The 25812-nt window shown below is 40.2% G+C and overlaps 1 protein-coding gene across 1 annotated transcript in view; it reads left to right on the plus strand.

Annotated features, from left to right (window-relative positions):
* The window catches only part of LOC128743422 (ras-specific guanine nucleotide-releasing factor 2-like), a 101285-nt gene that overhangs the window by 31894 nt on the left and 43579 nt on the right, over positions 1 to 25812 (plus strand). The window contains exons 14-15 of the mRNA XM_053839996.1: positions 6362 to 6492; positions 12890 to 13075. Coding sequence (XP_053695971.1) covers positions 6362 to 6492; positions 12890 to 13075 — 317 coding nt within the window. The remainder of the gene's footprint in view (positions 1 to 6361; positions 6493 to 12889; positions 13076 to 25812) is intronic.

A 25812-nucleotide genomic window follows, 5' to 3' on the forward strand; every position in this document is an offset into this window, starting at 1 on the left:
TAAGATGCTCAACAATAATTCGCAAGCAAGGTAGTGGAAGACCAGCCAAAATTATAGGCGCAGATGGACATCGTTCTCTTTCTCATTTCTTCAACAACAAGCCCTGGTGCGACTATCAATTAAGATGCACCAGACGAATGTTTGATGAAAATTTTGATCCCGTTTCTACAAAAACATCATGCAGATGGGCAGTACGTGTTTTGGCCGGATAGAGCATCATCGCATTACGGCAAAAAAAAAACAATCGTTCCTAAGTACCCATTCGATCCCACCTTCGCCGAACAGCCGATTGCGGACCGTTTTCAAATGTACACTAATGTTTTTTTTTCAACAATGGATAATGTATCTTTAATTTCGGTACATCAGATCTTCTTCATGCATCTTTGTCTTCTAAAATTAAAAAAGAAGAAAATTTATCCAATTTAATTCTACTATGTATATTTTATTCACGACAGATACATATTTCGCCTACGACTTGCAGGCTTCCTCAGTGTCTGTTTTCGAACTCGAAGTTCGAAGCCTCCAAGTCGTAGGCGAAATACGTATCTGTCGTGAATAAAATATACATAGTAGAATTAAAGTGGATAAGTTTTCTTCTTTTTCAATTTTAGGTTTCGTATTCTACTAAGACGCTCCAAAAACTTCAGTCAATCTTTATCTTTTTTTGACAGCTTGAGAAAAAAATTCCAAAATTTTAGCTGTCACCCGTTATTATGGCGTTAAAAATTAATAGCTGAAAGAACGATGAAGCGAAGACATTGACAGCATTGAGTTGTAGCATTTAAAGGAGAACGTGTTTTTACTTTAATGTGCGAAAAATATGAAAATTTGTTTTTTATAGTTCTCAGGTTTGGGCGATATTCCGGAGTACAGTTTTGCAAGTGGCGTGGTCAAGGAAGAAAAAATAGTTTTCTACTTTGCTCCAGTGAATGTTTCTGTACGGTCAGCTTTGCTCTAACTTGGAGATGACGGGCTGTATGAATTTACTCTCCATCTGGAGTTTACTTTACTTCTCCAATAAGATTTACACGGGAAAAGAAAAGCAAGCTCTTTTATTCATACGACCCAGTTACCGAGAAAGTTGAGCAAATTCTGTGATGCTATGCTTTTCCTTCTGAAATTTTTACGTAGATCAACGTCTCAACTGCAAAAGAAATGTCACTGCGACTTTAGTAAAGAAATGGGAACAGAGAAACAAGACAGTAGTTCGATAGAAGACGTTTCCCAACTTCTGACGATGAATGAGTCATACAGGATAGTTTCTATTCTGCCCACTTACCACCAGGGGCGGAATATATAGTGAAGATAACGTCGAGTGGGCATAGCGGTGATAGGTCAGTGGATGGAAAATAAGCTAGAACATGGTTCTTGGCGCGAAAAAGATCATAGATCTTTGGACAAAAGGTAGCCTGAGCCATTATCTTGTCAGAAGCCCAACAGCGCAGTTGAAAAGCAAAAGATAGCAGTGCTGAATTTAAAACAGTAGAGCAGTGAAATAAGAGAATTATTTTGAGTTGCAAAATAAACCAGAAAGAAGGGTATAGTGAAAGCCGAAAATTACAGAGAGTTTTGAAGGGAGATAGGATAGGCGTGTAAAGAAACACACACGATGGGTATGGATTACCTTAAATTTTTTGACCGCACTGTCGACCATAACCGCATCAAATCCACGCTAAACAATGTCCTATCGCACATAAAGGCGAATGCACGAAAGTGTAAAACCTCTCAAACAAAATAACAACAACAACAATGTCCTTTCGCTCCTAGAACCCCTACGTTTGATCCTGAGCTGTAATTAGGTTGGTCCTCACGTCCGCTGGAACCCACAGCACATCCAAGACGCGATCAGTACTACAGCGCGAGAAGTGTTGGGTACTACGTCTGCAGCCACTTCCAGTGAGTGGTTTGACGCAGAGAGCCAACGAGTGACTGATGAGAAAAATCGAGCCATAAGTCTCATATTGGCTGCAACTGTGACATGCCAGAGCAGAGAGAGATACTTAGATGCTAGAGCTGCCGAAAAGAGACTTCGCCGTCCTAAGAAACTCCAGCGTTCTTGCGGAGGCGGAGAATTGCTTCCAAAGGTACGATACAAGAAGCTTGTTTAATAAGTTCACGGAATCAATGGAATCACCGAACCGTGCCAACTCCTGTTATGTGCAATGACAAGGAGAGAACCTGATTACCGAAAGGTCAGAGGTGGCTAGGCGTTGAAAACCACATTTCGATGCATTGTTGAATGGTGAACAAGATGGAGTTGTTAACAGAAATAGGATAACGATTGAGGGTGATGGACACGCTGTGGATCCACCAGCATTGGACGGAGCTAGAAAAGCAGCGGGAGCTGAAAAACGGCGAAGTAGCTGGAAAGGACGGCATCCCCGCCGAACTTTTGAAAGTTACGAGCGAACGGCTGTATTGTGCAATCCATCAGGTTATACTAAAGGTATGTACTGAGGAGCAACTACCTACGGACTAGCTGTAAAATCTCATATGCCCTATTTACAAAAAGGGCCATCGACTCGAATGCTGCAATTACCGAGGCATTACTCTGCCCAATTCTGTATACAAAATTCTTCCGGTGTTATTCTACGACGACGAAGCGTGGACGTTGAAAGAGATGCCGGATGAGAGACCAGCGAAAACAATATTCAGCAGAGAATTCGGTAGATGTCGCCGACTTCGAGGCAGACCCGTACCCGTTAGATGAGCGCTGTTGACGTGAATGTTAGAGCAGCGGGTATTAGGGGCGACTGGAAAGCTGTAGCCCAAGATCGAGAAATGTGGAGACGGTTCCTGAAGCCAGTGTGGGTTCGATAAATCTGCTTATCGCTTATGCTTATGCGTCGCCGAAAAAGTAAAGTAAAGTTGAAGTAAGTAAGCTATAACCTCGCACCGTTAGCCACCGAAGTCGTTTTACTCACCTAACGTATCCTGATCAACATTTCCGTAACCGGAAGTGCAATTTACGAACCAAAGAGATAGGAGCCACTAATGAACTTGTCAATAAAATGGGAGATTTTAACATCTTTTTGCGGTGTTTTCTTGGCAATATGGAGCGAAAGTGTGCGGTCCCTGACGTTTATTTAACGTTGTCTCACAAACGCTGTGCTGTTACGACCCTGTAAGTTAATTACTGAAGTTCTTCATACGGTATTTTCTATTCACTCTTAGGTCAGTTGAACGCGTGGACACACCAGAGTATGGCTGGAATGCAGTTAAATTAAATATAACTTAAACGTACATCATAACACTAAATTCACAAAACGGATTAACGGAGTGCTGCCAAAGTTTTGTCCAGCATCTTTGGGCTACGTCATCGGCGTGGGTAAAACTGTCTCGGTGGTGTGACAAAAATGACCTCGGCGGCGCGCCGACTTTAAATCACCGCCGACGGCGTGTGTCAAAGTGCCGCGGTGGAGCGGCGCACAGGACTAGCAGAGGAGAGGAGAGGAGAGGAGAGGAGAGGAGAGGAGAGAAGAGGAGAGGAGAGGAGAGGAGAGGAGAGGAGAGGAGAGGAGAGGAGAGGAGAGGAGAGGAGAGGAGAGGAGAGGAGAGGAGAGGAGAGGAGAGGAGAGGAGAGGAGAGGAGAGGAGAGGAGAGGAGAGGAGAGGAGAGGAGAGGAGAGGAGAGGAGAGGAGAGGAGAGGAGAGGAGAGGAGAGGAGAGGAGAGGAGAGGAGAGGAGAGGAGAGGAGAGGAGAGGAGAGGAGAGGAGAGGAGAGGAGAGGAGAGGAGAGGAGAGGAGAGGAGAGGAGAGGAGAGGAGAGGAGAGGAGAGGAGATGAGAGGAGAGGAGAAAAGAGGAGAGGAGAGGAGAGGAGAGGAGAGGAGAGGAGAGGAGAGGAGAGGAGAGGAGAGGAGAGTAGAGGAGAGGAGAGGAGAGGAGAGGAGAGGAGAGGAGAGGAGAGGAGAGGAGAGGAGAGGAGAGGAGAGGAGAGGATAGGAGAGGAGAGGAGAGGATAGGATAGGATAGGATAGAATAGGATAGGATAGGATAGAATAGGATAGGATAGGATAGAATAGGATAGGATAGGATAGGATAGGATAGGATAGGATAGGATAGGATATGATAGGATAGGATAGGATAGGATAGGATAGGATAGGATAGGATAGGATAAGATAGGATAGGATAGGATAGGATAGGATAGGATAGGATAGGACAGAATAGGATAAGATAGGATAAGATAGGATAGGATAGGATAGGATAGGATAGGATAGGATAGGATAGGATAGGATAGGATAGGATAGGATAGGATAGGATAGGATAGGATAGGATAGGATAGGATATGATAGGATAGGATAGGATAGGATAGGATAGGATAGGATAGGATAGGATAGGATAGGATAGATAGGATAAGATAGGATAGGATAGGATAGGATAGGATAGGATAGGATAGGATAGGATAGGATAGGATAGGATAGGATAGGATAGGATAGGATAGGATAGGATAGGATAGGATAGGATAGGATAGGATAGGATAGGATAGGATAGGATAGGATAGGATAGATAGGATAAGATAGGATAGGATAGGATAGGATAGGATAGGATAGCAGTAGGATACAAAATACAGTAAAAGCTTATTAGCAGAAAAGATAAACACACCATAAAAATTGCAGGTTGTCAAGTATCTGATCAATAATAAAACTTTTCGCGAACAAAAAAGTTTCATTTACATTAAATGTCGTCCTTTTATGACAATAGTTTTAAGCGAAAAAGCAAAATATGATAAAAAGTGACAGTAAATTTGAGATAAAATGTGGCAAATTTACATTGAACAATCACACGCTACATTTGAGCGGTTTATTGGTGAAAGTCGAACAAATCAGAAATCGGCTGAAACGAATATGAAACAAATACAATGTCATTCATTCGATATGATCATATTTTGAATTTCACACGTATTTGTTCAAAATTTTTTCGTTGGCTGGCTTTCAGGCATTAAAAAATGTTAAAACAAAAATAAGGTAAATACCATTTTACACTGATACGAAAATTACGATAAACGGCAGTTTATATGAAATCAAGAATATTATAAACTTCGTATCGCTTGCAAACGTGAAATGTGACATTTTTATGGAAATCATTTCTCACTTCATGGTGAACCCGGGTTTCACAAAATCGTACACCCAAGTTGATTTTGCACTCAAGTTCATTTTCTGTCGTATAAAATGATAATAACTGACACACATACGATTTCCTACAAAGAATTGTATAGCAATACGGAGTGAGTTACGCTTAATCGGATATTATCGTATATAAATACTTATATAGATGAAAGGCGTTTAATTATTTCTCATCACGTATATCGCCTCCAAAATAGTACGAATATGCCAGTTTTGCGCATCAAATACGACTTATTAGCATGCATATCTATACGTAACGCTGATTTTTAACTGATTTTTAATATATAAAAATCATTGGCGGAACTAGCGCTCATAGCGAACATAGCGGAATTTTTTTCAACCGTTTTATTTCGTCAGCATATTAACATTTAATGCATATTGATGCCTGGAATCTTATAACAGTCATGCAAATAAACTTTACTCTGAAGTTTTTCGTACCTATAGTTATCTAACTATTGGTTTTTCAAAAATTAAAAAACTCAACCTTTCTAGGGGGGGCTAAATCTTTTCTAGGGAGGGCTTAGCCCCCCCCCCCCTAGCTCCCTTCCTAGTTCCGCCAATGATAAAAATGTTAGCTGAGGGGAACTATTTTATGATGGCGAAACCAATTTCCAACATCATAGCTTTATAGGCTAGGCTAGGTTTGTTGATCGGGAGTTTATGATTGAAAAAATTGAAAACCTTCATGACTTAGCTAATATGGATTTTGTTTTTTGTTTGCGAATTTCTTCCAATGTAAACTTTCTCTGTAAGTTTTATTTTTAGGTCATATAAATATTTGATAACCTGTAAATAATTTGAACAAAAAAATTTGAATTTTGATTTTTTTAAATTTCGGAATCCATCGATTATTTTAATCCCCGCTTTCCAACAGTAGTCGTATTATTCTTAAAGTATTTTTCACTAAAACTAATTTCTGTCTTCAATAAACATGAGCGTCTGCATCGCTCCACGGCAAGCAGCTCACACATTCATTCCATTCAGATTTAAGTATGATTGATGTGAGATAAGGCACAATCACATCAAGACACTCTTTCACGGGTCAGAACCGTTCTGCCCATTCTTCCTGGCAGGATTCGTAAATTCGTTAGCAAATCCCGTATCTCCACACTAAATCCAAATTTATCACTCCGAGTTTGATTTGTGATTTCATCATCTGTTTGTATGTTTGTCTCCCGACTACTACGGCTGGACGTAACAACACCCCAACAACATCATGACCCGACCAACTCGCCAGGGCGGTGACCGTCAGCAGCCTCCGATCAGCAGTCCACGTCTAACGGCACGAAAGTTCTCCGCCCCGAAAACGCCGGACCGGCAGCGGAAGAGCTTCTTCGGAACGCCACAACGCGACCGGGACTCATCGAGGTAGGTGGCATTGCAAATTCCGTCAGGCTTAGGGACTCTCGTCTCTAGCCGTTTTGCATGTATTTTGCATATCTCTATCTGTTGCTTGATGAATGTTTAACGTGATTTGGTAACAAATGGAATTGAAAATCAGTTATTGGTTTTTAAATTTTCTTTTCTAATGGTTTTAAATTCTTTCATAATTGTTCGGAATTTTGACAAATTAGCATCAATTACGCTTCATATAAACTAACAAACATCACACCGAGGTTATTTGTCCAGTACGATAACCGGTACCAATTTTATTGTCTATATTTTCTTCAACATGAATGCAGTTTAGCGCTCGCTGATCATTCAAAAATATGTACACACAATAATGTTTTGAGTAACCCTAGTAGGTTCGAATATTTAATAGATTAGGCTTATCCACCCCAACACATCCGAAGAAAGGGAGAAAATATTTGATGTTTGTCTCAGGTCACAGTCGATTTAGTACCCAGCTGGTTCGCTTAGTACCCGCTGATGGATCGAAGCGGAGAATGCATCCTGCTGTAAGGTGCGGTATGCACCGGGACCGTGTCTTTGGAGTTTAGCTTTGAAAGGGTCATAAAATTATTGTTTTAACCAATAAATCAAACACATCGTCGCAATCGGTTTTCTCCAGCTTGCGATGTTCGGTCGGTTTGCGTGTTGTATGCCTAATGTCTGACGACATCGGCCGGTCTCTAGAGTTGTCATCGGAGGCTTTTCTAGCTTTGATACAGAAGGATGATGGCAGTGCTAGTTCGAGCAGTGATTTATGGATGTCATCCGTTTCCTTTTCGATTGTTGTCATTGATTTCCCCTGGTGGCAATGATACCGGTTCTGCAATCGGTTGGAGATTTGTGGCAGTTAAGGAAATTTTCAATTATCCTTCGGACATCTATATCCCGGGCCTGGTTTTGTGTTTGTAAAGGCAACAATGGAATCCATTCATGCCAGATGGTGTAAGCATTTTTGCCATCCAATTCGTGTACTATTTGCATTTTCATCGCATCGGGTATGTTTCATGTTACTGTCTTGGTTGTTTAGATGATGAGTTTTTCATTTCTGTATGTCGTTTTCATTTGCTAACATATTTCTTTTGAGAACGATTAATTACTAGTGAACTAGTCTTTTTAAGGTGTCAATATCAAAATTGTTGGAGCTATATAAACTTCACTCAGTCACCCAATATAAGAATATTTGAGTTTGAGCATTAAGAGGACTTCATTCTCTACATTTTTTCTCTGTTTTTTGAGTTCATTCAAATATTACAGTTGTCACTTCTTAAATAGCTTTTAAACAATCGTTCCCTAATTTAGATCATTTTACGAACTGACAACGTTACTGATATTGATATTGCTTTCCCGTGGGTCATCTGCGGATTGTCAAAGTAAAAGCGCAATATCAATATTAGCAAGTTACCATGTCGCTTGTCACGTAAAATTCTCTATTTCTTTGTTGACAGTATTAATAGAATATGTAAATGGAGAGGAGTTGAAGTATCTGCATCGATGGCATCGATGTAGAGCTTATTTCGATGGCACCGCAAAAGCTGATCGCTTTTTTGGATCGGCTGATTGTAAGAATTCGTGATACCAGAACAGCTACTGGAGGAGTGGAAGGATGGGATTATCTATCCGATCTACAAGAAATACCTCAAGCTGGTCTGTGAGAATTGTTGTTCGATTACAGTTTTCAATACCGTCCATAAATTGGCCTCACAAGTTAATTTTCCCTAACGCGACGGGCCTGATATTTTTGCTACAGCAGATCTTTCAAAAGTCAATGGTTATGGATATAGAGTTTATACGGATAATTTGTTCATTGACTTCAAAGCTGCATATGATACCATCAGCCGCAAAGAGATATGGAAAATTGTAGATGAAAAAGCACACGCGCGTTTGTGTGTGTGTGTGTGTGTGCGTGTGTGTGTGTGTGTGTGTGTGTGTGTGTGTGTGCGCGCGTGTGTGTGTGTGTGTATGTGTGTGTGTTTTCCTTACTGGCATTGCATTACCAATCTCGTTCCTAGAATCAAGTAGCGAAACAAGTTATAATTTGCCCTTGGACAAGAGGCATCACTACGCACCTCAAGCAAGTACCATTTTTATAATTCGCCCTGACAAGAAAGCTTCATTGCTGGTGAATGCTAATTTCAGTAAGAAGGAAAAATGTAAATGGGCATGAGAAAAAAACCCTTGCTTAAGTCATTTAATATCGAGTGGCCTGATTTTACTAAGATTCGAGCACACGACCACTCGCTTGTCAAGGAAAAGGAAGACTCGGTAATCTTGTGGCCTCAGGGTTTCCCTAACCGACGCCTTCGGAATGGTGATGAGTTGGATGTAGATTTGTCTACCCAAGCTAATTGAGATTTGGAGGCGTATTATCACACTGGTTGATCTCTAGAGACATGAAACAAGACTTGAGAGTGCCCGGATTTTTGAGTGCTGAGAACTATTTTAGTGAAGCACAGAGGAACAGAGTATGTAAGTGAAGGATCAACCATCAACCCGGGAAGCACTACGGTGAACCAAATATTCAAAAGGTGGACGGAAACTAGATGTGAGACTATCTAATATAGGGTGTCGTGTGGTGATAGTTTAATTGTCAAAACACTCGGGCGCCATCCGAAAGAGTGGGTTGGCGTCCCACTTACCAATTGAACTACGAAATATGTTTTTGGCCTCATGTCGAAGTTTCGCAGTTTCATCCAGTCTACCATTCTTCTCACCAAACCCTCCTCCACTTTATTGAAATATTGAAAAGGTTACTAAAGCTGACAAGGAGTACAGCGAACAGGTTGGTTAGATCAGACGAAGCTAGATGTGGCTGCGTTTATCTGGTCCTAAGAAATGGAGCGTGACCTATTTTGAGGTTCGATCAATTTATAGACGAAGTTGAATGTGGTTTCCAAACTTCAGCATGGTATAAACTGTAGCCTGTGGCCTAAAACTTCCTTCCGGTCAAGAGGCCCATTCTTCAGAAGGTTTCTATAGCCTCTTGAAGAGTCTGGCCATAAGCTCAAGTAGGTTTATTACGCTCTATTGAAAGTAGCAATAAACCTGATTATGCTTTTTGTCGCTTGCCGGCAACTGCCTTACTCTAATGAAGCTATTCGCTTTGTTCTACAAAGCTGTAAAGCGTAAAGCTTGTCGTGTAAAAGCTAAGTCACCCAAACAGCTTTATTAAATTGAAAATATGCATAGCCATAATCAGAAAAAGGGAAAGTTTTACTATTAGATCATCCTGATCAATTTGATTTACAGCGACCAGAATAAAATATCTAAAAGAATAAAAAAAAATTCAGCAAAATTTTTTCGTAGTTGTGCAATACATGTGCATTAAATTTTATCGTGCGTATTGGAATGATAAGGGTTAAAATTAACGCATCATCATAATAGGACACCGTCTCTAGCTTTTGATAATAAAAAAACAGAAGTTGGCGCTAGTGTTTCATCATGCGCCATGCCTGAGAAAATGCTTGAAATTATCATTGTTTCCCTGTTGAATACAGCAGATGTCGTTACTTGGTAACGCATGTTGTACAATACGTATTTCATACAACAGTGTGTCTCTACCGCAAGGAACAGCCCGGTTGTCATGAAATATCTGTATCCATGATAAACAGCTACGATATTTTGTTGTTGTCCTAACTTTCATGCAATAGTGACAAATTTTCACCACATTTTGTTCTAACATTTTGAAGCACGGATAACATCTTTGTCTCTTGTGCCTTCGTCATTTTTGATTCCCTGGTGGCAAGGAACCACTAGAAGCGGCTTCATTGGATAATTTTCAGAACGTTTTAGGCTGCATACTTGGTATTGTTTAGTATTTAGGCTGCATACTTGGTTTGGAGTAAGAAGGAAATGGAAGAAGTTGTGCTTAGATAAAACAAAAGCCCCGTAGCTCTGCAGAGAAGATACGCTGAACCTTCAGTTTCAGAGCTACAAAAGCGGAAACACTTGCACTGCGGCAGACCTTCCAAAAGGGCCGAGAGTTCACATGGCACCATTTGTTCGTTGATTACAAAGTCGCATATGATACCATCGACCGAAAAGAGGTATGGAAAATCATGAACGAGAACAGCTTCCTCAGGATGTTCATCAAATTGATTCTGTCTGCGATGGATGGTACACTGTGCTGTGTTCGGATTTCGCGTGGATTGTCGAGTTCATTTGAATCACACCGAAGGCTTCGTCAAGTTGATGGTCTCTTACGCCTGCTGTTTATAGTCTTAGGATGGCAAGCCGAATAAATAAGTAAACAGGACAGTTTCCGGTGACTGTGCGTGGCTCACTAGCACTACGAGTTAAGTGGCGGGGCCCGTGCTACTGTGGATCAAATTTTTATGCACCAACAAATACTCTAGATCTAGAATGTTAAGAGTACAACCTGCTCACGTTTCATATTTTCGTGGATTACAAGCCAGCATACGATACAGTCGAGCGCGAATAGCTATGGAAGATAATGCACGCGAACAAACTTCCCGCACAAACTGACGATGCTGCTCTTGCGCGAGGGATGTCCCAAGCAGCACAATTCCAGCACTTTGAGTTGAATAGACTTATTTATAACCTGGATTAGTTGCATACCGGTTGCCACTACTACTTTGTAACAACTGTGTTGGTAGGGGTGCTATGTAAGTGTTTCAAGGTCCTTTCAAATTGCGCAGAGGGCTGCTCCATGGGGATGAACTGTTTTGTATGTTTGTTGTCGCTATTGAAGGTATGATCCGGCGAGTGGGCTTCGAAACGAGAGAAACGATCTTTGGAAAAAGTAGCCAACTCCTAACCATCGCAGACAGACTTGACATCATTACTAGAAATCTTGAGACGGCCGAGGCAATCTACGTAAGACTGAGAACGGCGGCTAGGAGGATTAAGTTACAATCAATGCGTTAACCAAATAAATGGTAGGACCTAAGGAAACTAAATTGTGAACCTTGCTACAGCCAATTGGTTGTTTCATTTAGTTAATGCCAATGCACATCTAATTTGATAAATGCATTTCATAGCATTTTTTAGCTTTCCAATGGTAGTCTGAAAATAAAAATTGGTTTGGGGGTCAAGACGAAAAATGGTGCTTTTTTTTGGTTAAAATTCAGTATTGCGGCCAAATAAAGTTTTTTACTTCATTTGCAAGTCCTGTTTGTTTGTTGTTTCACTGCAAATTTGGGAAACATCGCTCAAGTTTTGTAAAAGCTATACTTTTTTTAAACTGTCGGGCCCCTGTGAACGAACGTGAACGAGAGTTCCACTGTTTCGAAGTATTGTAGTGTAATTTTCATTTTTTAATCCTTTTCAACCAATCAAGTACAAACGTTCTAATATTTGAAGACCTCGTGTCAGTATTGGCCCCGTTTTAACTTAATTGCGTAGTCTTGTTCTTGTAAACTTAAACCGTAGACCGTATTTATCATGTTCAGAAAGTTTACTTTTCGGCTCATCAATCATTGGATGATGTAGAGAAGCTGGATGGTGCTCCATAATGACCGTATTTTAAACTTAATGCTGTTTTAGTAGCGACAAAACTTCTTGAGTTTTGATAGTCGTAAAGTTGGACATCTTCTAAGCTTTGTGTTATCAGGTGCTGAAAATGATGATTTTCTGAGAAGTGGTTACTGTATCAAAATATTATTCGAATACGACTAACGAAGGATCAACTAACAGAGTGGAAGAAGTTTCTTTATATTGTATGAAGTTTTCTAAGTGAACCAATAAAAACAAAAAATAATAACAAACATTTCTTATTACTGTATGTCTACTACATGTAGTTCTGGGAAAGTTTTTAAATATATTTAGTTTCTTCATAAGTAAAACAAAATGTTCTATGATTTTCCAAAAATAATTTAATGATTTTGGCGGAAACCCGTTCTTTATGTTGGTGCAGTTATTGGGCATTTTGTATGCATGGTTTATTAAATATTCAAGGTATGGCGAAATCAGTGAGCGATTGTATTTTTTATCATTCATCCTTTTCATCGTATCATAATATTTGCATGTAAATCGAAGTTATTTGTGTCATCAAACTGTTACGAGTGTCTATTGTGCTTTACTAATTTTTACATCTTTCTGCCAACTTCAGAGGAATCTCACTTAAACAGTGTTCGAACAGTGGTTATTCGATTTTGATCAATGCCTTTCAGTTTATTAATTACGGGAAGGAAAATAAACGTTAGGCGCTGTGTTAGGCAAGTTTCCTCTGCGTAATGCTTACTAATTGTGTCCGCTTTTGTATCACTGTCAACTATTTCCAAATCAAATTACCTGACATTAATCAATGCTGCTAAAACTGCTCGTCCTCGTTTTTTTCTCATCTTCCCTGGTTGACTAAAACGGTTGCATCAATTGTCTGGCTCGGTTCGTACCAACGACCGCCGGCAATTGATAGTTCGCGGCGCTTCTCCGAGAGCGATGACGATATGACAACGTCGATTTTCACAACGCCCCGCGGTTCGGTGGGTGGCGTTTCGCTCAACACTCTCTCGTCTCGGGCCTCCATGCAGCATGACCACGTCCCGCACTGTTCCAGCAAGGTGGGAGTCGTAATCACTTCCTACCGTCAATCACAACGCAGGTAATGTACTACTTTGACGCCTTTCATGTCCCAGTTATCTGTTTACTTCGTTTCCGTTCCTTCAAGTTCTTTTTTTTTTCTTCTTCACTGTATTCAATTGTTCCTTCGAATCATTCCGAATCGCTTGAAGCGGTCATCCGTTGTGCCGTGATTTGCTCGGGAGAACAGTTTTTCTTACATTTCGTTTCCGACCGTGCAACTGTTTTGAAAGCATTTCTGTTTACTCTCTCTCTCTCTGTTTTTTTTCTGTTTTCGTGAAAAGTTTTTCAAATTATTATTATTACTATGTTAAACGGCGTGCCGGGGTACGCTTTTCGCTTCTGATCAGTTCCGGATTGTCATTTTTCTCGTGCTATTGCTATCGTTCCGGCGATTCGCTTTGCTAGCGGAAATTGTTTTTAAACTTTTTGTTTGTGTCACTATCTTCTATTTCTATCAATCTTTTCACCTCTACGTCGTTCTGTTTGTACTCGTTTTTTATCCGGCATCCAAACTTACGTTCGGACTGTTCCTGTGCGTTGCGATTCGTTGCCTTCTGATCTTGTTTGTTTGGTATGATTAATTGTGATTTTTGTTGATACACTAGTTTACATTTTCCACTTACTTTCAAGTGCAATTAACTATTCGCAGGTGAACGGTGAGCCCGTTCACACCGTCGGAGATTGAGTTGAAATGCTGGTGGTAATGTGCGGGAAAGTTAATGTCCTAATTAAATCATGATTGGCATCATCAGTGGATTGAAAAAGTCATGAACTGAGCAAAAGGTGTTTGGTTTATTGACTATATTGAATGTTTTATAAATTACAGCTTGTTGAATAACACTACGAAGTTGAACCGAAAATACAATTATTAGTTACTTCTTATTATTTAATTTATTTTTTATGTTCTTCGTCTGTAATTAGCGTTGTAAATAACGCCTGACGGCCTCCTAGTTGACCTCGAGGGCGACACAGGTCTAATAAAGCAGTGGTCGTATGTTCAAATCTCGACGGAGAGGGGCTAATAGAGTCAAAAGGCTGGCTCTTTTCCTATAGGTACACTAATAGGTAGTTCTTGGCTGCGAAGTATTTCGAACAAAAAAGGCAGAAGGCCAAATTACGACAGAAAGGAGCACCAAGGCGTCGCTTTCATGGCACTTTATAGGAATATTAAAGTATTTTTCTGAGTTGAAATGTGGAAGTTGCATGAGAATGGCAAAAATGGTTGCTTGGTTCTTTTTAGGTCAATTGTTCCGTTGAGTAGAAAATTGTTCTGCGCCTTTTTCGTTGACAACGCATTTGCAGCAACGAGACGTGGAACTTGGAAGTTTAAAGAATAATGGCAGAAATTAATATTGGTTTCTGAGAAACGATTTGGACACTGTTCAAATGCTTTGCAATATAGGCCAGTTATGTCATTGTTCGAGAATATATTGGCTTTCATATAATATTCAAATATGACTAGACACCGACCGGGTATTACCATAAAATTGCAAAGAACCAGCTTTTATTTTTTTCAGTTTAACTCGCTTAAGCAATCAATTCTCATATCTTCCAGTCAAAAAAAAAAATTCTTCAAAAATGGAGCATCAGGAAAAACTTCTAACTGTTTGTTTCAAATACGTATGAAATGAATAATTTTTAATGACCTAAAGGTAAATCAACTGATAAAGTGTTGTAAATAAGAAGTTAGTTCTATGAAACAGATAAAACGGTTATTCAACTTAAGGATTCAATAATTTAGAAAGTAGTTTCTTTCGTTTGCTATTTATCACTGTACCCTGAGGATATAACTTATACTATGCTAGAGAAAATTTGTGTGAAATAATACCGAACGATAATGACGCTGGTTCTAACTTGTAAAATTTTAACAAGCAACAGCGAACCGCAAAGACATTAGCCGAAAATAATGAACTGCACTTTGTTATGCCATTCTTGTCTACCATCGGTGAACAATTTCCTGTTAGTTTTACGCTGTCGTTCCAAACGGTTTCCCAGCTATGAAATAAATTGAAAACAAATATCACTCTTACGGAATTGCACTTTTCTTTTTGCAATGAATCTGGATCTGGATCTGGATCAAATTATGTGAGATGGGAAATAAAAATATAAAATATTTCGGGTTGCTATATCGATTGGATTTTCGTTACGCTTTCTTCAGTGTTGATTTTCAAAGGTTGTCAACACATAACCCTGTAATCTTCTCAACCAATCTGTGATCACTCATTTTTCTAGGAACCACATCCACCTACGGAGTAATGTTGAAAAAAGAAAAACAGAAAACAAATATAATGTTCCTAGGAAAAAACCACCATTGTGGTTGAGGGAAATGGATGGTGGGATTTGTCGAAAATTGGTAACATCTTCCTTGAACGACCCTACCAGCGAAATGGGGCCGGGGGGTTGCGTGGGACGGTTGGCAGCGACCGGGTCGATTCTAGTCAAGTGTTCATGATGTAACCTTTTCTTTTCTGTGCCCATCCGATTACGGTTCGTCTTGTTCGCTGCAAGATTTATTACGGATGGAACGATGAGCATGAATTTCGCAACATAAATCTTGCCTCAACTGGTTGCGTTGCGACCGTAGAGGCGAAATATGCACAATACCTATATATCGCAGTGTGGTGTAGTTTAGTAAGCTCCCTTTCGAGCTCCCGTCGGTGGAAATATATAGGAAAGGAAGAGTATTTATTGGCTATATGTACAGCAATGCATTCCATATACAAACAATAGGTACAGTCGTAGAGATTGATGAAGATTTAGAGCCAACGTATCTGCTTGGGTGATGTATGGACTTACTGTGGGTTCACCATCGAGATGTCAACTAAAGGCAAGCTGGATTTCTTCTTGCTATAGCTTTACTATCGTTTTATTCATTGAAAAGTTGTTTTATGGAGATGAACTAGAGAAAAACGCATCCATTCTGCACACTTCTACTGGCATAGAAGCGGAACAATAATTTTCAAATTTGTCCATTTGAGTAATGGTCAGCGTGAGAAACATGCCATGTGTCTTGACCTTTACTATTGATTAATGACGAATTTTATTCAATTTGATCCGGATGAGGGTATTAAATCGTGTCGTGTTTATTATAAGCTAGTACAAACCATCACATACCTTTTGATCCGTTTATGATCCTGTAAGTTTCTTTCGATGGTGACTAACGGTAAATTTAAATCGGCCTTTACTGCCTAACTTATTCACTTTTCTTTACTTTTAGTGGATTGACTTGACTTGACTTGACTTGACTTGACTTGACTTGACTTGACTTGACTTGACTTGACTTGACTTGACTTGACTTGACTTGACTTGACTTGACTTGACTTGACTTGACTTGACTTGACTTGACTTGACTTGACTTGACTTGACTTGACTTGACTTGACTTGACTTGACTTGACTTGACTTGACTTGACTTGACTTGACTTGACTTGACTTGACTTGACTTGACTTGACTTGACTTGACTTGACTTGACTTGACTTGACTTGACTTGACTTGACTTGACTTGACTTGACTTGACTTGACTTGACTTGACTTGACTTGACTTGACTTGACTTGACTTGACTTGACTTGACTTGACTTGACTTGACTTGACTTGACTTGACTTGACTTGACTTGACTTGACTTGACTTGACTTGACTTGACTTGACTTGACTTGACTTGACTTGACTTGACTTGACTTGACTTGACTTGACTTGACTTGACTTGACTTGACTTGACTTGACTTGACTTGACTTGACTTGACTTGACTTGACTTGACTTGACTTGACTTGACTTGACTTGACTTGACTTGACTTGACTTGACTTGACTTGACTTGACTTGACTTGACTTGACTTGACTTGACTTGACTTGACTTGACTTGACTTGACTTGACTTGACTTGACTTGACTTGACTTGACTTGACTTGACTTGACTTGACTTGACTTGACTTGACTTGACTTGACTTGACTTGACTTGACTTGACTTGACTTGACTTGACTTGACTTGACTTGACTTGACTTGACTTGACTTGACTTGACTTGACTTGACTTGACTTGACTTGACTTGACTTGACTTGACTTGACTTGACTTGACTTGACTTGACTTGACTTGACTTGACTTGACTTGACTTGACTTGACTTGACTTGACTTGACTTGACTTGACTTGACTTGACTTGACTTGACTTGACTTGACTTGACTTGACTTGACTTGACTTGACTTGACTTGACTTGACTTGACTTGACTTGACTTGACTTGACTTGACTTGACATGACATGACATGACATGACATGACATGACATGACATGACATGACATGACATGACATGACATGACATGACATGACATGACATGACATGACATGACATGACATGACATGACGTGACATGACATGACATGACATGACATGTCAACAAAACTATTGCTCTCCTTGTTTTGCGTAAACTAAAGAAAGAGCAACACTGCCGTACAGGAGAAGAGTGTCAGATTTGATGGATGGAAAGTTGTCGAAAAGATTGCTCGCATATTACGAATACAATTTATTGCGTCTGTCATTATAGCGCGTGAAAAGCTGGATACTGCAAGGGTTTTCATGCTAAAGTCCTCCATCCTGGGTTTCAAAATGGCGTCAAACATCGATTTCTGACTTTAAGCACAAATCCCGTTTAAAAAAGTCTATATTTCAAGGGTTTTCATGCAAAGAGATAAATAATATTCCGCCATATTGGATTTTAAAATGACGTTTAATGTTGATTTTTTAGGTTTGAAAATTCCATTCCATTCTAAAACAGTCTTTATTGTATCGGTTTTTATGCAAAATACCCCAAATCGGTACTAACTCTTCAAAAGGCCCGTTCTGCATAATGTAAACAAACCGAGTGAGGGTTATTTTCTGTTGGACTAGAAACCTGGCGTTAGTAAAGAAACCCTCACTCGGTTTGTTTACATTTTGCAGATTGGCCCTTTTGAAAAGTTGGTGCCGAAATCATTTAAAGTGTCAATCGCCATCTTGCGTATCAAAACATCCCCCGCTATCTTGCGTCAAACATCCGATTTGAAACAATTGGTCAAATGTCGTCAAACATCTAAAAAGATCCCCCGAATTAGGGATATTTCTACGTACCGTCATTCGGGGATACTTGCAACACCGGGGTTACTTGCAACACTTTGGCGCATCGCGCTTCTGACAGCTCTAACGCATTTGTTTGTTAACATAACTATTTGTACCCAATGCCATTTTAAAGAAGGGATGTTTATCTATTGTTTAGTTAAGTTTAATCCATTGCATCATTGTTTTGCTTGTTTTTATACGATTGGAAAGTAATGTCACTTTCAGAGTCGGAAAAATGGATGTGCAAAGTTGCGTCAGTTCATTGACATGAAATTATTATTTATTGTTTGGTTCCTGTACACAAGAAGTGCATCATATAAGCCAACAAATAGCAATTTTGAGCTTTGTTTATATTTTGAACTTCCAATATGGCGCGGTTTGCAGCACTTGTAAAAATGAAAATTATCGTAATAGACAGTATGTACAAAGCAAATTTGCATCTGATGTTATTTTGTCTACCACCATCTCCAAAAAAATTAAAATTGTGAAAAATTCCACGTGCCTTGAAACGGCAATTTGGAGCTCGCCGATATGCTGCGTTTTCACCGAATATCTTGAAAAAAGCGATAGACGAAATTGGGAAACAAAAAACGCCTCCAGTATCTCTTGTTTTACTACAAATACATTCAAAATATCTCAAAATAGTCATTCGCGGTTTGAAATCAGATATAAAATCATAAGAAACGCAAAATCAGAAAAGTGTTGCAAGTAACCCCGTTTACTGGGTAACTTGCAACACCCTTATTTTCGGTTCATTCTGCAGATTCATTTAGTTTATATTTTTTCTCATAATCATAAATCAAAAGTACTCACCACTATACAAGTTTTGGCTACTTACACTTGGATCTAAACGGTATACTTCGAAAGTTATACTAAGTCAAAGTTCAAAAGTGTTGCAAGTATCCCCGGATGACGGTATCTCAAATGAACATTTGGGATTTTTTTGGCACGGACAAAAATGTTGCGCTACTTTTTACTGTTGGTTATAGTCAAACGTCAGTCACTAAGCTGACCGTCACTTTACACTGGATGGGACGTCCCACCCTTCAATTCTTCGGACGCCGTGTACTAGCCACTGTGCTCCTAGTCAGCTTTATTGCACTTGATTTGAAACAAACACTATTTTCGGTGTTCGTCCAGTTTTTGCCTCCATTTGAATACTGAGTTCGCCGTGGAGGTACTCGAGTTCATGGTTCATCCTCTACCTTCATACTTCGTTCTCCAGTAGGCTGCCGAAAATCATTCTCAGCGTTTGTCTATCGGAAACTGCAAACACTCGCAAGTTCTTCTCGTCCATGTTTCAAGCCATTAGAGGTCAACCGATCTAATGAGCATCCTATAGGAACAGGGGTCACTGTGTACCCAGAGGCTCGTGGCGACGCAATTTGGCCTGCGCCATCCGGGTCGCAGATGAGAAACTGTCCTTCGGTTTCACCGTATTTATCTTCAATCCAATCTTTTTTGCTTCGCGTATTCCTTCGTGTTGAGTATATTAGATTTGCTTAAGATCATTCCTCTTGTATCCGTTCGGTGCACACCGCCCTGCAGTGCTATATTGAACAGCAGATAGACTATCATTTTGACGGAGTCCCTTCGATTGGGATTCGAATGAACTCGACAATCCACCCGGACTCTTCACACAGCACTACTTACCATCCATCGTAACCTTTAAAAAACTGTTCTCGTCCATCATTTTCCATAGTTCTTTGCGGTTGATAGCATTGCATGCAGCTTTAAAGTCGATGAACAGATAGTACATGGAAACTCTGTATTCAGGGTTTTTTTTTGAGAGTAAAGATTTCGTCCGTCGCTGACCTTTCATCAATAAAGCTGGCCCTCAAATCTGTTCGCAATTGATGAAAGTCAGCGTAAGATCACGAACGATGATCGCGCGATAGTTCTCACAGTTGAGATTGTCGCCTATATCGTAGATCGAGTCGATAATCCCAACTTTCCATTGTTCCTCCTCATGTATCTCAAACCATTACAATCAGCCTATGCAAACAAATAGCCAGCGTTACGGGGCTGACATTCAATGAGCTCCTATGTCATCTTTTCCAACCAATTTATTATTCTTCAGCTAATTGACGGCGTCCTTGGCTACGGTCTTCATTGGCCATGTTTGTCCTCCCTGAAGCAATTGATTTCTATGTTACCAAGGTCCTCCGCCTTGGTGCTCACCGAAGTGCTGCTTCACTATTTCGGGCACCTCACGATCGTTCATTCTTATCCAATCACATTCCGGCTCGCGGCACAACGGCTTTGTGAGATAGGTTGAGTTTCCTGAGAACAAAGCAGTTGATGATATTCGCCCGGTTCATAACACCTTGTAAATAGTAATATTTTGAACAGCAGACATGAGAGAACATCACCTTGATGAAGCCCTCTGTGTGATTCGAATGAACTTGACAATCTACCCGAAATCTGAACACAGTACTGTGTACCCATTCATCGTAGTCAGTTTGATGAGCTTTCTGGAGAAGCTGTTTTCGTCCATGATGTTGCGTAGCTCTTTCCGGTCGATGGCATCATATGCAGCTTTGAAGTCAAGCTGTTGTTGGTATCATTTGCAGCTTTGAACATACAGGGCGTGGGAACTCTCACGGCCCTATTGGAGGTCTGGTGCAGTGTAAATATTTGATCTGTTGTAGACCGACCTTCGACAAAGTCGGCCTGATAAGTTCCTACAAATTCGTTCGTGGTGGTGACAGTCGGCCGTAAATGATTTGGGACTGCACTTTGTAGGTGGCATTGCGAACGGTGATCGTTCGATAGTTCGATACAACTGTCTCATTTGCTGAGAATGATGCAGCTGCCTTAACTCTGCAAATTCCTTCTCTTTCAGATAGCGCTTTTTTCCCGGAAGATTTGGTTTCACTGTATCTGCTTCTCTTTGTGTCTTTCCATCTTTTAACGCGTGGCAATGCGCATCTTGGCCGCCCGCTCAGTGTTCTCCTCATTCATCATACTTCTACAGTCATCGTCAAACCAATCGTTTCGCTACACGTAGCGTAACGTAGCGTAGGGCACGCCCGACGGAGCTCTCCGGTACACTGCTAATGGTTGTTTAGATGGTGTTCCAACAGTCCTCAAGAGGGGCTTCGTTCAGCTCGTCCTCTTCCGACAGCACAGCTTCGAGTGAGTGCACGTAGTTTGCGGCGACGCCAGGCTGATTCAACTGTGCCAGATTTAATCGATAATTAATGGCGTCGGTACCGAATGTTGTTCATAACGGGGAGTTTGGGGCGCATCTTAACCATCACTAGGTAGTGGTCCGAGTAAACATTAGCGCTTCGATAGCATCTGACGTCGGTAAAGTCTAAGAAGTGCCGACAGTCGATCAAAACGTGGTCAATCTGTGATTCTGTCTGGTTTGGTGACCTCCAGGTATACTTGTGTTGGTTTCTGTGCTGGAAGAAGGTACTATGTACGGCCATGTTCTTCGAAACGGCAAAGTCGATAAGTCTTAAGCCCGTTTTATTGGCCAGCTGGTGTGCACTGAACCTCCAATCACCGGTCTGTGATCCTCCTCCTGACCAACCTGAGTATTGAAATCCTCGATGACGATCTTGATATCATGTTTAGGGCAGCGGTCAAATTCACTCTCCAACTGCGCGTAGAATTCATCCTTGTCGTCATCGGTACTTCTGAGGGGAGGGCTGTGCACTGTATGTGCACAATGTCCCGAATGGTGTAGTCATTCTAGAAGACCCAAACGACCCAGTGGCGGTCAGGTAACCTGGTGAAAATCATGAGGGTGTTGAATTTGTTCAAGTGTCGGTCGGCCGGAACTTCCGATTTGCGAGGCGGTGAAGATGACGGATTCCAAAATCGTTGAAGCTTGCCGAATTCTGCATCTTCAAGGTCCAGAAGCCATCAAACGGCATATAAAATCCGGTAGCCTTAACCCGCGCCAGGAAGCTGTACCGAGAGTGGATGATGGAACCGAGATACATCGTAATGGCTGACAAAAGGAAGAAAAAGGTGGTCAAATTTGTCAAAAAGTTCTAGGTTTGATAGGCCACCTGTGGGTGCGGCAAGATGAATCAACCGTACATTACGACAGCTACCATCAACAAGGAAATCTATCAGGATAAGTGCCTCTTACGGTGGCGAGACGCTGCCTTGACCGGATTCGGCATTTTGCCGTTTCATACGACCGGTGTTAGACCGGTACAGAAATAATGCCCACCCAGTTAACTTTGGGCTACGATGCTGGCCTAACAAGCCAGTCGTCGTATGTTGGAATCTCGGCTGGGTGATGCTGCTATAGAGTCAGTAAGATCGTTGCACTGGTCCCGTAATTGTCTTGTACTCTAATGACTGGCTGTGAAGTCTGTCGATAAAGAAGGGTCAAGTTCTAAGGGACGTTTATACCAATGGCTTTGCTTTGCTTTCAGAAATAATAAGGATTTTTTTGCGGAGCAACGCTAGATATTAATTCGCGATCGTTTTTTTATATTTACTTATTTTGAACTACGATATGTAATTATTTGAGATACATATTTCCAGATAGTTGTCATTAGTTTTCAACGGATGACATCATATTTAGTTGATAGTATACGCATTACGCATATTACTTATTTAAAACAAAAATTTGACGATATTAGGTACCTTTAAAAAAGCAACCTGAAAACGTTGTTCTATTTTAGCGACAGTGTGTTAGGCTGCATCCGTTTCGTCATGGCAATAGAAATTAGGGCAAATCATTAAAAACTTTTATTTGACGACTCGCCGACTCTGATCAATTGCACAGCAAAAAATAGTAAGTTCAATAACAGAGTTGCAAAACTAGCATATCCATAACCGTCGGTGGGTACTTGATATTCATGATTGCCTATCAACTACATTCCAACTGGCACTACCGTCAGTAAAATATATTTATGTAAGCAAACTAAGCCCTTCGGGGAATTGAAACTGAACCCGGCACAGGATGAATTGCGTGTTGCTGAAGCTAGTTGGTACGAATCATAAATTTTCCTGTCGTTAACACTGCTGAGGCATAAACATTTCCTACTAAACTCTGCGCCACAGGCTCGTCGTGCAACCTTCTCCCATTGGCAGGCGGTTTTCCACTAATCAGAACCGTACCCAAGCGAAGGCAAGCGGGACAAAGAGCCGGCTTTCGGCTTTGAAAATGTGCTTCTAGTTTAAGCAATCCTCATCCTCATCCTCATCACCATTATGGTCGGGCTTACAAATAGCAATGGCATTAGACAGAACAATTGCCGGACCAACATATTTTAAGATTTAACAATAATTTTCACCGACCTTTCTCACACATTCCCCGAAGAAGAAGAAGAACAGCGACAATAGACAGAAGAAACTTCTCACGCATAGGGCCCCAGCACAATCCGGCTTTATCTTATTTCACTGACGTTCACTGTTTTCCTGCAAGTGTGTGACCGTTTGTTCATAGGCAATAAATACATATAAATATAAGAACGAGGTGATGGTCTATTGTGATGCAGCGCACCGGATATTGCTGTACCATTGTTTAGTGGTCGGTATTTCATTCCGTTGGGATTTCCTGTCGCGTTTATCGTACGTTACCAGGGTTGGTTTGTATATGGGAAATTTGGGAGCTCGTAATTTTCCTTGTCTAATACATGACTCTAAGCTCCTTAGCAGAAGAGACAAGTATACTTCAAATTTTTATCTGATTTTTTTTAAATTCCAAACAACACGAGACTAACAGTTATATGTGAGTCCCTTACTTCTTTCGTTTACAAAAATTTATTTTCTTAAGAAACGTTGTTCATTACCTTGAAGTTGTTTAGTTTTTCAATGGCGTTGTTTTAATGCGAGTAAGATTGAAACACACCTGAAAGACGTGGAAAGCTGGTAAAATAATATATTCATATTAATCGACATTGTGCGAAACAGATATGAAGGTTGAACACGAACATTTTTTAAAGAAAGTATGTTTTATTTTTCATTTTTCAATGGGTCGAGTCACATACATCGCTCGCGTTTAGTAAACGGAAAAGTTAGACTATCTTGTTTATAATATCCTTTCAAACCACGGGTACCAGCGAGCCACACGCCCTGGCAGGTGTTATGGGTTCAAATCCGGTTCTAATCTCTGATTATAGCTTGGTTCGACCCATGCACCTTCCAGCATTGGACAAAAGATAGGAGTCACAACAACAACTTGTTAAGCGTAGCTACCTATTACTCCCCCCTCTTCCTTTCCACTCTTTCCCCTCCTTTCCCAAAAAGTTTTCATTACTTTCCACTACCGTCCCTCCATTAATTTTAAAACCATCATTTCAAAAGATATTAATTTTCAAACCAATTTCAGTCAGAGTCTCACGTTGTGGGACTCCATGGTGAGGTTATCGAATCGAGTTGAACTATGTTGTACCTGATGGATTTTGAAGTTGACCGTTTTAGGGATTCCAGTATTCTTTCGTGGGAGATAATAGATTGCAAAAAATCATGTTTAGCTTCGGAAGTTATTGTAAGATGTTGGTGGTCGGCTTAGTGTTTATTCACGAATTGTTTATTTATCTATATGTAATGAGAATCGTCAGAATGCATAATACTGGCAATATTTTAAAAAATTAATTGATAGTAGTTTACTAGCAAGCTACACATTTTCCAGTGAGTAAGTTTTATATGTTACATGTTTTCAATAAACCCAATTTTTCGTAGATTTCCTTTGAAAAAGGCCGAAATCAACGGCCGAAATGTCGGACAACAAACCATCGTTTTGATATTATTTTGAGACTGCAAAAGCCGAATGGCCAACCCAAATACCATCCACAGTCGAAACCAATACGACATTTTCCAATTTTAAAATTGAACTGGGAACTGAGTAAACGATTTATTAAGCCCATCCACAGCAGTTCACAATACTATTGTGCAAAATTTTAGAGTGCTTCATGGAATATTTACATCCTTTAATACCAATTTGCTTGAACGGTTTTCCTAAATCGATTCTTGCTAATAAATGGAAGCTTCATAAATATGTCAAGTGGTTTCAATTAATTCCCTCCAATTACTGGAACAAATGCAGAACGTAAATCGTTCCAAACATCAAAGGCCCTATTCAGCGAGCTTTTCAAAGCGAGATTGATCGAATAAAAAATATATAGGGTATTGTCGTTATCGTCGGGCCACTGTTATGGTCGGGCCATTTCGATTTTCACAGTTTTAGTAACTCATAATATCTATGTACAAGCATTGTAATACTTCTTACTATGACAGCTAACTTTTCACAATATTGTGAGTTTCAATAGTTTATTCAAAACACGCGTACTGAATTCAGTGACTAAATCTGACAAAAAAAAGTTTTGCAGGCGCAGTAAACTTTTCTTCGAGAAACGATTCATGAAATGCAATTTTCGAGATAAATGTTGAAAATGTATTAAGTGTGTTGTGCTTCACACGAAGACTATAGAAAAATACCCTCCAGTAAGGTGTTTGGTAAGGGTGAGGTGAAATACTAGAAAAGCGCTATTTGTGAAGGTCGGGCCACTTGAGTAGTCATTGTTGGGCCACCATAATTTTAAGCGCAGAAGCGCAATAATCGCTAGAGAATGTCAGTTACGTAAAATGTGATGAAATAAAGCAAAATTAACACGATAAAAACCTAGATTTTTGTTGTTTTTTGTCATTGTAGTTGTACACTTCGGAAAAGGCGATTGTAGCTATATTGATTTTAC

This window comes from Sabethes cyaneus, chromosome 3 (genome assembly GCF_943734655.1).
Source record: "Sabethes cyaneus chromosome 3, idSabCyanKW18_F2, whole genome shotgun sequence".
NCBI classification, from domain to species: Eukaryota; Metazoa; Arthropoda; class Insecta; order Diptera; family Culicidae; genus Sabethes; species Sabethes cyaneus.